This window comes from Phocoena phocoena, chromosome 8 (genome assembly GCF_963924675.1).
Source record: "Phocoena phocoena chromosome 8, mPhoPho1.1, whole genome shotgun sequence".
Classification (NCBI taxonomy): domain Eukaryota; kingdom Metazoa; phylum Chordata; class Mammalia; order Artiodactyla; family Phocoenidae; genus Phocoena; species Phocoena phocoena.
Genome location: NC_089226.1, coordinates 40,269,995 through 40,282,669, shown reverse-complemented (window position 1 = coordinate 40,282,669; position 12,675 = coordinate 40,269,995). Strand labels below are relative to the sequence as shown.

The 12,675-nt window shown below is 39.4% G+C and overlaps 1 protein-coding gene across 2 annotated transcripts in view; it reads left to right on the top strand.

The window, feature by feature from the left end:
• HEPHL1 (hephaestin like 1) overlaps nt 1-11,748 on the top strand; it is a 93,369-nt gene extending 81,621 nt beyond the window's left edge. The window contains exons 15-20 of one of the 2 annotated variants that reach the window (XM_065881883.1): nt 264-370; nt 3,833-4,055; nt 5,501-5,640; nt 10,181-10,343; nt 10,808-10,879; nt 10,978-11,748. In XM_065881883.1, coding sequence (XP_065737955.1) covers nt 264-370; nt 3,833-4,055; nt 5,501-5,640; nt 10,181-10,343; nt 10,808-10,879; nt 10,978-11,177 — 905 coding nt within the window. In that variant the 3' untranslated portion in view covers nt 11,178-11,748. Of the gene's footprint in view, nt 1-263; nt 371-3,832; nt 4,056-5,500; nt 5,641-10,180; nt 10,344-10,807; nt 10,880-10,974 lie in introns of both variants that reach the window. The other variant, XM_065881882.1, reaches the window with a different exon arrangement.
• The last annotated feature ends 927 nt before the right edge of the window (nt 11,749-12,675 follow it).

Below are 12,675 nucleotides of genomic sequence, written 5' to 3'. Positions count from 1 at the left end.
TTTCCTGAATAAACATCAGTTGATAATAGAAAAGGCAAACTAAGATGGAAGGCTATAGTCTGAAATGAAAATCTATCATTTTGAACCTGCATAAAATCAAGATGTGAATTTAATGGGAACATTTCTAATGAATGGGCAATTCTACTCAGCAATAAACTTTAACCAAAATATACGAAGAATCTGCTTGTATTTCTTCAGGTAAATTGTCTGGAACAGAGGTAACATGAACAAAAATGTTTTCTATTTCTTCTCATTTGTTTCAGGAGAAATAAAAACATACAGATGGAATGTCCCTAAAAGGTCCGGTCCAGGGCCATCTGACCCAAATTGTATTCCATGGGTTTACTATTCAACAGTAAACTTTGTGAAGGTAAGGTGGAGAGAGCCACCAAAATGCTCAAAGTGATGTGGCTTTAAGCTGACTCTTCAAGTTATCACAACTATGGTGGGTATATGTGAAGAGATGTATTGGTTTAGAGCAGGGGTCTCAAACTATGGCCATACCTGTTTGTTTGCATTATTGATGATGAAGTTGAGTAGTTGTGATGGAAATGGTATGGGTCACACAGTAAAAAATACTTGCTACCTGGTGCTTTACAAAAACAAAGTTTGCCGACACTTGATCTAAAGTATACGGGAAAAAAATAAAATCTCAATGTTTCAATTACCAAATTTAGAACTTACAAGGTAGTTTGAAGCAAGAGTGGATATGTAAAATAGATAACATAAATAAATATATATTTTAAAATTTAATTTATACCATGGTTTTTTTTTTTTTTTTTTTTTGCAGTATGCGGGCCTCTCACTGTTGTGGCCTCTCCCGTTGCGGAGCACAGGCTCCGGACGCGCAGGCCCAGCGGCCATGGCTCACGGTCCTAGCCGCTCCGCGGCATGTGGGATCTTCCTGGAACGGGGCACGAACCCATGTCCCCTGCATCGGCAGGCGGACTCTCAACCACTGCGCCACCAGGGAAGCCCTATACCATGGTTTTTGATGTGTGAAAAAGGGCTCAGAAAAGAAAACACACTCCAAGTAAACTTGGTAACTGAAACTACAAAATATTTGAATGATAAATAGGCTAACTTTACTTAGAAATTAAAGGCAAAGATTCAATATTGAACTTGAGCCAGGTATGTGTATATAAAACAACTAGTCTAGAATTACATTTCATAAATCGAAGTCCAAATTAAGGTCATATCTGATATAAAATGTAAACATTGCCCATTATTTTAAAAAGTGAGGGATTATCTTAGCCTTCATTTTAAATATTAGATGGCTGCATTAATGTCCTTGAGTTGTATTGGAGAGCACAAGAGTTCAAACATACCAGACCCTTGAAAAAGAAACTTACATATTAGAATTATGGGAAACCCACATTTATTTGTTGATTCCTTTGTGCATCCCAACAAATATTTATTGAGCCCTTGTGATGTGCAAATGACCCCACCAGGTACTATGAGGGCTGCAAATATTCTTGTCTCGAAGGAACTTATCATCTTCGGGGAAAATAATACGTGTGCACACCCATAATGATATTACAACTCTGAATCTGGTGAGTTTTATAGGAGTGCAGGGCTATAGAGGAGGCATTGGGAAGAGAGTCTAGGAAGAGAGAACATGATGAGTCAAGCTGAAAATAGGGAAGTAGAAGGTGTGTTTGGGAAATGTTGAGAGTCCCGTGCGGCTATCATCTAGGGTAGAAAAGGAAAGCAGCAAGGGAGCATAAGCTAGAGAAGTCCACTGGGAGAGCACATGAGGGGCTTCAGGACCTGTCAAGGATTAGTCTTTTATTCAGTAGGACCATCACTGGAAAGCCACTGAAGACCTCTAGATATGGGAGTGATGACATTAATCTGATGGTTGTCAACAGGATGCACTGGAGGTGCAGAGAGCAGAGACCAGAGAGGAGCCAATTTCTAGTCCAGGGTGAGGTATTAACATCCTACACTAGAAGGATGGCAGATAGAATGGAAAGGAAGTCACAGAATGGAGAGGCATTGTGAAGGGAAAAGAAATGTAAGATTTGATAGCAAATGAGATGGGATGGAGTGAGGAAGATGGAGGAAGTAAACACTGAAATCAAGTTTCCTGAACTAAATGACAAGGAATATCATTAGCAGAAATAGAGAATTCAGGAGAAGGAAATGGTTTGAGGGAAATACTAAAATTCACTTTAGAAATGCTTAGCAGATTGAATTGTTGCAAGAGGCACATCCAGGTAGAATAGCTAATAGGCAGTTGAAAATGTGGGAGTTTTCCATCAAAAGAAAGCTCAGGGCTGAGTAACTTGACATGGAAGTCACGCATGGGCTCATATCAATTCCTAAATCATCCAGCTAACTTTTACCCATACGATGTGGAATATAAGCATCTGTACATACCTATAAATATAGTCTTACTTGGGTTTCATCTCACACCAGTCAAAATGGCCATCATCAAAAAGTCTGCAGATAATAAATGCTGGAGTGGGTGCAGAGAAAAGGGAACCCTCCTACACTGTTGGTGGGAATGTGAATTGGTGCAGCCGCTATGGAGAACAGTATGGAGGTTCCTTAAAAAACTAAAAATACAGTTACCATATGACCCAGCAATCCCACTATTGGGTATATATCCAGAAAAGATGAAAACTCTAATTCAAAAAGATACATGCACCCCAATGTTCATAGCAGCACTATTTACAATAGCCAAGACATGGAAACTACCTAAATGTCTATCAACAGATGAATGGATAAAGAAGATGTGGTATACACACACACACACACACACACACACACACACACACACACACAATGGAACATTACTCAGTAATTTAAAAGAATGAAATAACATCATTTGCAGCAACATGGGTGGAACTAGAGATGATCATACTAAGTGAAGTAAGCCAGACAGACAAAGACAAATATCATACGATATCACTTGTATGTGGAATCTAAAAAAATGATACAAATGAACATATTTACAAAACAGAAATAGACTCACAGACATAGCAAACAAACTTATGGTTACCGAAGAGGAAAGCGGGGGTGGGGGATAAATTAGGAGTTTGGGATTAACAGATACACACTACATATAAAATAGATAAACAAGCACCTAATGTATAGCACAGAGAACTATATTCAACATCTTGTAATAACCTATAATGGAAAAAATCTGAAAAAGAATATTATATATTTATATATATATGTGTATATATGCATAACTGAATCACTATGCTGTACACCTGAAACTAACACAACATTGTAAATGAACTACACTTCTATAAAAAAATACAGTCTCACTTGAAAAGCACACAGGAAAATAGAAGTAAGCATTTGTTTATTCAACAAATATTTATTTAACACCTTCTATGTAGTAGACACTGGGCTCTGCTCTGGAGACTCAGCTATGAGTGAAGGACACAGCCTCAGCCCTCACAAAGCTCACTCTTGGGCTTCCCTGGTGGTGCAGTGGTTGAGAGTCTTCCTGCTGATGCAGGGGACACAGGTTCATGCCCCGGTCCGGGAAGATCCCACATGCCACGGAGCGGCTGGGCCCGTGAGCCATGGCCACTGAGCCTGCGCGTCTGGAGCCTGTGCTCCACAATGGGAGAGGCCACAACAGTGAGAGGCCTGCGTACCGCTAAAAAAAAAAAAAAAAAAGCGCTCACTGTTAGCAAATTTTTAGAAATAGTCCTAAATTTTCACAAAGATCACCCTATTCTTCAGGATTTCTTAGTACCTATTCCTTGGTCAATAGTCTTTTAGTATTTTTACAATGACTTTCTTACAAGCAATTAATCAGTGTTATTAAATTATTCAAAGGCTCTTCTAATTCAGTTTGTTTTTCTTTCAGGATACCTATAGTGGTTTGATGGGTCCTCTGATTACATGCAGGGAAGGAGTGTTGAATGAAAAGGGAAGGAGAAGCGACGTTGACTCTGAATTTGTTCTCTTGTTTTTGGTATTTAATGAGAATGAATCCTGGTATCTGGATGACAATATTAAGAAGTATCTTAATAAAGATCCACGAGATTTTAAACCCTCTGATGATTTTGAGGAGAGCAACAAAATGCATGGTATATCACAGGTTTAAAAAGGAGACAATCTCATAGAAATCTGTGGAAGGTCCCAGCCTCTCTCTCTGAGCCCTTCTTTATTCCCAGAGGCACCTGGACTGAAGAAAGTCCTCTAAAGCCTTCCTTCAGAGGGAACCAGACAAGCCATTGATTGGCTGCCCGCAAGATCCAATGAGGTTTTGGACCAACTGTTTAGGGAGCTGTATCTCCGAATGCTGGGATCCCTAAACTATCAGACTGTAAAGTAATTCCTAGGAAATGAATTACCACTTATTGGTATATTTCTGTAAGAATACAGGATAACTTCTAGTTGATCAAATTTGAGGGGCTGGTTTAACTGTCTCTGGAACATGAAACACCATCATCAAATTTCTGTTTTAATGTGTCTATGTTATTTAATTCTTTGAAATTTAAGGTACTTTTTTTTTTTTAAGTGTAAGTAATGTGTTCTAATTGACATACCTATCCTCTCTCTTCTTGCCCAAGATAACAAAGCTAGTTAATTGCTAACATTGATTAGAATATAGTAGCCTGATCTCTGATTCAGCTACTCTTTCCCCTACAATTTTGCCTCCCTCTCCCAAAAGTTTCTTAGTAGGCACTCTCTTTAACTCATTTGGTTGTGTCATGATGTAAAGAATAAAAAGTTAGTAGAAAGCGGGGGAGTGAAAGTCCCCACCATGTCAGCCCAACTTGAGCTTGCTTTAGTAATTGTCAGATCATGGGTTCAGCCCATGTGAAGTTTTCCTTTTTTTGGAGATTAAGCCAGGTTTAGGAACTTGCCCCAAACTAGTTCTCAGAAAGTGAAATATTAAGTAAATACCTTTTAATTGCTTCAGTTTTGATTTATATAAACTTAATTCTCTGGCTTTTGTCCACTCAACTGTAGAACGGTATAAATCTGGCGACCTCACACATGAGGCGGTAATCCACCCCATAAAGGGAATATGCCTATTTGGCATGTTGCAGCCAACATGTACTGCTACCCAAGAGATAGCTTTTTTTTTTTTTTGCTGTACACGGGCCTCTCACTGTTGTGGCCTCTCCCGTTGCGGAGCACAGGCTCCGGATGCGCAGGCTCAGCAGCCGTGGCTCACGGGCCCAGCCGCTCCGCGGCATGTGGGATCTTCCCGGACCGGGACACGAACCCGTGTCCCCTGCATCGGCAGGCGGACTCTCAACCACTGCACCACCAGGGAAGCCCAAGAGATAGCTTTTAAAAACAAACTACTATTTCTCTTTTCTGGCTATCTTTTATAGGGATTTCTTAGTACTCTGAATTTAGGGTCTTAGATGGTGGGGACATTGGCAAGTGTGAGTGAGATTATTACATGTTTACCAGGCAGACGAAAATATTGGTGACCTAAAGATCTCCTTGAATCATCTCTAGAACTAGATTAAGTAATCATCACTAATCAAAGGCTGTTCTCTTTTTACATTCTTAGCTATTAATGGAAAGATTTTTGGGAATCTCCATGGCCTCATCATGAATGAAAATACAATGACAAACTGGTATCTATTAGGAATAGGAAGTGAAGTGGACATACACACCATTCATTATCATGCTGAGAGTTTTCTTTTCAAGGTAAGTATAAGAAAAGTGTTTTGAGGAAGACTTACTAACAGATTCAATATATTTCCATTGTGAAAAGAGAGTTATTTGGCAATAAGTCTTGTGAGGGGTGTTAGTGAATATTAGAGAATGGAACAGAAAAATATGATTGTGTCTTTCCACTGGTAGATATTTCTTAATATGTATTTTATTATGCTTGTAAAAAAAAAAAAAAACAAAACCTCTGAGGGCTTCCCTGGTGGCGCAGTGGTTGAGAGTCCGCCTGCCAATGCAGGGGACACGGGTTCGTGCCCCGGTCCGGGAAGATCCCACATGCTGCAGAGCGGCTGGGCCCATGAGCCATGGCCGCTGAGGCCATGCATCCAGAGCCTGTGCTCCGCAACGGGAGAGGCCACAACAGTAAAAAACCTCTGAGCTTCAGATGAGTTTTCTCATCAGTTATATGGGGATAATTCTGACCACTCTGGAGTATCGTATATGAAAGTACCCCCATAGTATTTTGTCCCTTTTCCTCTTTTATCTTTTTCTTTTCTCTTTCCCTTCCCTTTTTCCATTTCTTTTCTATGTGATTAGCCAACAGAATAGTCCTCTCTAGTAAAGGAGATATTTCAAGCTTTGGCTTGGGCCCAAAATTTTACCTTGATTTTTGCCCTAGTGGGCTGGGCTGGACCATGTGTGGCTTTCTGCCTTTCGAGCATCAAGCTGCACCGTGTGGGTGGTGCTGGCTGTGCTGAATCACCTGGGGAGCCATTGAAGAAGCAGATTGCCAGGCCCCACCCCAGACCTGATGAATCAGAATCTCAGGGATAAGGTCCAAATATTCTGTCATCTCAAGAGCTGTGCAGTCTACAAGGAAGTAGAATAGAAAAGAATAATCACATCTAATCTGCAGGGAAAACCTGCACTGCTCCTCTTCCAATTATACAGGAATGAACAGCGACTAATGAAGCATCTAATATCCTCTCCCCTCTGTATATTCCTTCAACAGTTTAAGATACCAAGTACTCACCTACAATGATTTTAGTTTCACATATTAAATGGCTATGCTGCTTTTCAGAACTTGGCTTTTTCAATCCGCATTTTAAAAATTATATTAAAAATATATAAAATTTATAAAATCATACAATTATTTTACATACATATAAAAATTATTTTATATACATACATAAATATTTTAAATTAAGCTATAGTTTACACTGAGTAAAATGCACGCTATTTAGTATACAGTTCTGTTGTGATAAACACATACAGTGGTGTAACCAACACTAATCAAGATACGGAACACCTCTATCAACCCCCTAAAATGTCCCCTTTGCACCCTCTAGAGTCGTCTACTTCCCTATGTTTAACCCCTGGCAACCACTGAACTATTTTTTGTCTCTATAGTTTTGCCTTTTCTGAAATGTCATACAAATGAAATCATGCAGTCTGTAGCATTATGAATCTGGCTCGTTTCATTTTGTATTGGCATTTGAATTGCATCCACCTTGTTGTAACGGCAACTTTTGCCATTCGATCTTTGAGCAATATTCCATTGTATGGATGTATTGCAGTTTGTTTATCCGTTCCCCCACTGAGGGACATTTGGGTTGTTTCCAGTTTGGGGTTACTAAAAATAAAGTCATTATAAACCTTTGTGTACATGCTTTTGTGGGAACATAAGTTTTCATTTAAGTATATTCTGGTATCTCATTTTTTATTTGAATTTTCCTAATGGCTATGATACTGATTATCTTTTCTACCATCTGCCATCTGTAAATCTTTGGTGAGATGTCCAAATTTTATGCCCATTTTTAAATTGGATTGTTTGTTTCCTTATTGGTGAGTTTGAGGGCTGTATATATTCTGGATACAAATCCTTTCTATCTATATGATCTGTAAATATTTGCTCCTAGTCTGTGGCTTATCTTTTCATTCCCTTAACATTATCTATCGAAGAGCAGAAATCCTTAATTTTGATATAGTCCAAATTATCATTTTTTTCTTTCATGGATCATGCTTTTGGTGTCAGGTCTAAGAAATCTTTGTTTAACTCAAGGTCACAAAGATTTTCTTCTAGAAGTTTTATGGTTTTAGGTTTTATATTTAGGTCTCTGGTCCATCTTATTAATTTTTATATGTGGTTCAAGGTTTATTTTTTGCATAGAGACATCCAAGTTTTCTTTTTTTTCTTTCTTTATTTCTTTTTTTTTTTTTTTTTGGCTGCACCACGGCATGTGGGATCTTAGTTCCCCAAGCAGGGATCAAACCCATGCCCCCTGCATTGGAAGCATGGAGTCTTAACCACTGGACCACCAGGGAAGTCCCTAGACGTCCAATTCTTCCATCACCTTTCAGCAAAAAGACTATCCTTTCTCCCTCTGTGTCAAAATCATATTGATCATATACATGTGGGTTATTTCTGGGCTCTCTGTTCTATTACATTGATTTATATGCCTGTCCTTTCTTAAATGCCACACTGTCTTGATTGCTTTAGTGTAATAAAAAGTCTTGAAATCGGATGGTGATTGTTTGGGCTGTTCTAGATCTTTGCCATATAAATTTTAGAATCAGCTTTTAAAATTGTGCTGGGATTTTGATTGAGATTGCATTGAATCGGCACACTGATTTGGGGAGAATTGATATCTTAACAATATTGAGACTTTCAATCCACAAACATGGCATATCTCTCTATTTGTTTAGAACTTCTTTGATTTTTTTCATCAACGTTTTGTAGTTGTCATCACACAGATCTTGCATATATTTTGTTAGATTATTACCAATATCATGGGTTTTGGTGATAGTGTAAATGGTATCCTTTTTATTTCAATTTCTAATTGTCATGCCAGTATATAGAAATACAACTGATTTTTGTATAATTGACCTTGTATCCTGCAACTTTGCTGACAAATTCTAGTAGCTTTTGTAGATTTTCTTTTTGTAGACGGTTATTTTTGGGGGGGCGGGGGTTCCTACATGGCAAATCATGTTGTCTGTGAATAGAGATGGTTTTATTTCTTTATTTTCAATCTGTATGCACCCCGCCCCCGCTCCTTTTTGGTGTTATTGCACTAGCCAGGATCTCCAGTAAAATGTTGAATATTAGTGGCAAAAGTAGAGATCCCTGCCTTATTCTTAATCTTAGGGGAAAAGCATTCAGTCACTCACCATTGAATATAAAGTGAGCTGTAGGTTTTTGTAGACCCCATTACCAGGTTGAAGAAGTTTCCTTCTATTAGCGGTTTGCTGAGGGTTTTAATCCTATTTTTTCTGCATCTATTGTGATGATCATATTTTATTTTCTTTAGTCTATTGGTGAATTACATTGACTGATTTTCAAATGTTGAACCAGCTTTTCATTCCCCGCTAAACCTTACTTTGTCATGATGCACTATCCTTTTTTATATATTGCTGGATTTAGTTTGCTAGTGTTTTGTTAGGGATTTTTGCATATATGTTCATAAAGAATATCGGTTATGGCTTTCTTCTCTTGTAAATTATACGTCTGGTTTTAGAATTGGGCTAATGCTGGCCTCATAAAATGAGTTGGGAGTGTTCTGTCCTCTTCTGTTTTCTGGAAGAGTTTGTTTAGAAATGGTATTATTTTTTTCTCTAAATGTTTGGTAGAATTTGCCAATGAAGCAATCTGGACCTGGAGTTTAATCTGTTGGAAGGTCTTAATACAATTTCAGTTTCTTTAACAGATAACCTGAATAGATCTAACCTGAATAGATAATCTATTCAGGTCATCTATTTCTTCTTGAGTAAACTTTGGTAGTTTTCATCTTAAGCAACTTGTCCATACCATCTAAGTTGTAGAATTCATGGACAAAACAGTTGTTCATAACATTCCTTTATTATCCTTTTTAATGTCTATAAAGTCTTAGTGATATCTCCTCTTTCATCTCTGATATTTGTAATTTGTGTTTTTTAAATTTTTTCTTGGTCAGTTTGTCTAGAGGTTTGTATTAGTTATCTATTGCTGCGTAACACATCACCCCAAAACATAGTGGCCTAAAACAACACACTCTTATTATCTCACAATTTCTCTGGGTTAGGCTGGAAATAGTTTAGTTAGTTGGTTCTGAATCAGCACCTCTCATCAGGCTACAGTCAAGATGTCAGCTGGAACTACAGTCATCAGGTTTGACTGAGGCTGGATGATCCACTTCCAAGCTCACTCATAGGACTATTGACCAGAGGCTTCAGTTCCTCACCATGTGGGTATGACACGGAAGCTGGCTTTCCCCAGAGTGAATGATCCAAGGGGAGAGAGTGAGAGGGTCTAAGACTCTTGGAAGTAGAATGCCATGACTTCTGCCATATGCTATTGCTTTCAAGGACCAACCCTCAGACAATGTAGGAGGTGACTACAAAGGTTATGAGTTTCAGGAGGCAGGGATCCTTGGGGGCCATCACAAGCTGGCTTCCACAGGGTTTAACAATTTTATCGATCTGTTCAAAGGACCAGCTTTTGGTTTCTTTGATTTATCTTTATTATGTTCCTATTCTTGATTTTATTGCTTTCTGCTCTTATCCTTATTATTCCCTTCTTATTCCCTTCTTTCCACAGATAGATAAATCTTACCGAGAAGATGTATATGACCTCTTTCCCGGGACATTCCAAACCATTGAACTGTTTGTGGATCACCCAGGGACATGGTTATTACATTGTCATGTATCTGACCACATCCATGCTGGCATGGAGACAACCTACACAGTCCTTCGAAACATCGGTACTGTTATCTGTCGGTGATGCTGACTTAGATAGCACCAGGCTTCCTGTAGACCCTGAAAATAGGAGGCATGAGAACATAGGAGGCATGAGCTCCCCAAGGAGCTCAGAGTCAAGTAAGAGAGACAGACATTTAACCATAATAGAATATGACATATGCCAAGATAGAGTGCAGAGTGCAGGGTTCAGTGACAGCAGCAGGAGGCAATGATTAACAGTTTGGACACATGAGCCAAGGTTCCATAGATGAATCTTAACAGGTGAGCAGAAGCTTGCAGTGTGGATGGGGTATGAACAGCATGTGTACTGGCATGAAGTAGCACAGTGAGTATCCAACAAAGACTTACAGATACTGGTGGGATAAAGTCTTTGTTGGTGAAATGACATAACTCCTGAAACAACTCAGGTCATGAAAAGAATCTACTCCTATTGTTTGTAAACCATCAAACTGTCTTCTTTGTCCAGACAACAGGATTCCTTCCTCCACCAAGCCTCCTTCTAGAGGAGCGTCCCACCCGGCCACAGCGCCCTCTAATGGTATTGATACCCTCCCCCAATCCTGCACGTGAATGGTCAGTATTCACTCCCCAGGGAAAGGCAGAGGCCTGACACCTTACTTTTCTTTTGCACAGAAGAACCTGGCAAGGAGCAGCTCTACTTCTTCGGCAAGAATCTGGGTCCCAGAGGAGCCAAAGCAGCCTTGGTCATCCTTTTCATCATCGGACTCCTTCTTCTGGTTGTCACGGTGATTCTCTCCCTCACACTGTGCTCTGCAAGGAAGCGGGTGGCATATCAGGAAGTCCAGTCCTGTGCGCTCCCCACGGATGCTCTGTGACCTGCTCGTCTTCCTCAGTAGGGAAAATGGACCACGTCTCGTTCACCAGGGAAGTCTGACACTGTTCCTGGATCAGGCTCTGATCCTCTGGAACACATTCAAAGCAATTTGCTTTTATTTATTTATTTTAAAGGGGCTGTGAATAATCCTCAGGATAAAACAAAGAAAAGGAAGAGTGGGCATGACTGAGAAAACTGACCCAGTCTGTTCTCTGAATGAATTCGCTGACATGGGAAGACCCTCTGAAAGATATCTTTGTTTTCTTTCTTTCACAATTCTTAGATTAGATAGTGCTTCCTTAACAAACCGTCAAATTCTCTAGATGGACAATTTCGGGAAAGAGTTACACTGCGTCAGACATCTAACTTGAATGGCACTGATTTTTCAACGTTGTTATGTAACATGCTTCCCTTAGTGGTTCCAGGAAAAATAACTTTCTGAGGAGTTCATGAAAATGTCTAAATCAGTATCTGCTGATAGAATTTGACCAAGTGAAATTTTTGGAGGCTTCAGCCAGCTCCCCTGGCCTTTTCCTCTTTCATATAAATAGCTTGTGCACTGTTTGCTACAAAAGGCAGAGTTATATGCATTTTTTAAAATTCTGCCATTTTTATGCAAACCTGTAGAGATACTTAAATGTTTATGACTCACTTCATGTTACACATTTTTACAAGATGTTTCTGTGGCAATGCTTGTATTTTCAAAAATCAGCTGGAGAATTCGTATTTGTATTTCAGAATGTGGAGGTCTGGGATCTGAAATAGCAGGCTAGTTCTCCCACTGTGAGTCAAGACACTCCCGGAGAATTTAGTGGGAGCTTCTTAGGGGAGGGAGGACTTTGCAGGAGGCAAGTCTGACCTTGAATCTTGAGTCTGATTTTTCATTCAGTTAGGAGGATCTTTCCCAGTCTCCATCTTTTATGGAATAAAGACAGTCTCATCATGTAAAAAAAACACCAGGAAGAATTAGTCGATGCAGCTGACTGGCTGGGAGGAGAAGGGATCTCACAAAATCCTCGAGTCCATGCCTCTTAAAAACATAGCCTCTGATGGGAAGAGGAGAGAAAAGAAAAGGCAAAATTGTCCTGGTGGCAATTTTTCAAACCAACAAGTCAGCTCTGAGATATGTATTACAGTTTTCAAGTCTCAAATACAAAATAAAATATTGAACAACTAAACTCAACCCATTACGAGGCAATCCATACTCTCTATATGCATGCCTAAGCTTTAGGTGTAAGATTGATAAAAGCAACATTTATTACTAGACTGAGAAATTGCCTTTAGCCCACGCTGCTGCCAGATGAGTGATACTAGTACATCTGCCTTAACAGTGGATCGTTTGGCTGTTCAGGTGAACAAGTAGGGCCTCAAAAATACTCTGGTGGAGGGACTTTTCATACCTTCTCATCTTCATCTTGGTGAGGGGAAACGGGTATTCTGATAGAGGCTATAGTCTTACATAAAACAGGATGCGAATGCCAATAGTCCTGTTTATAATC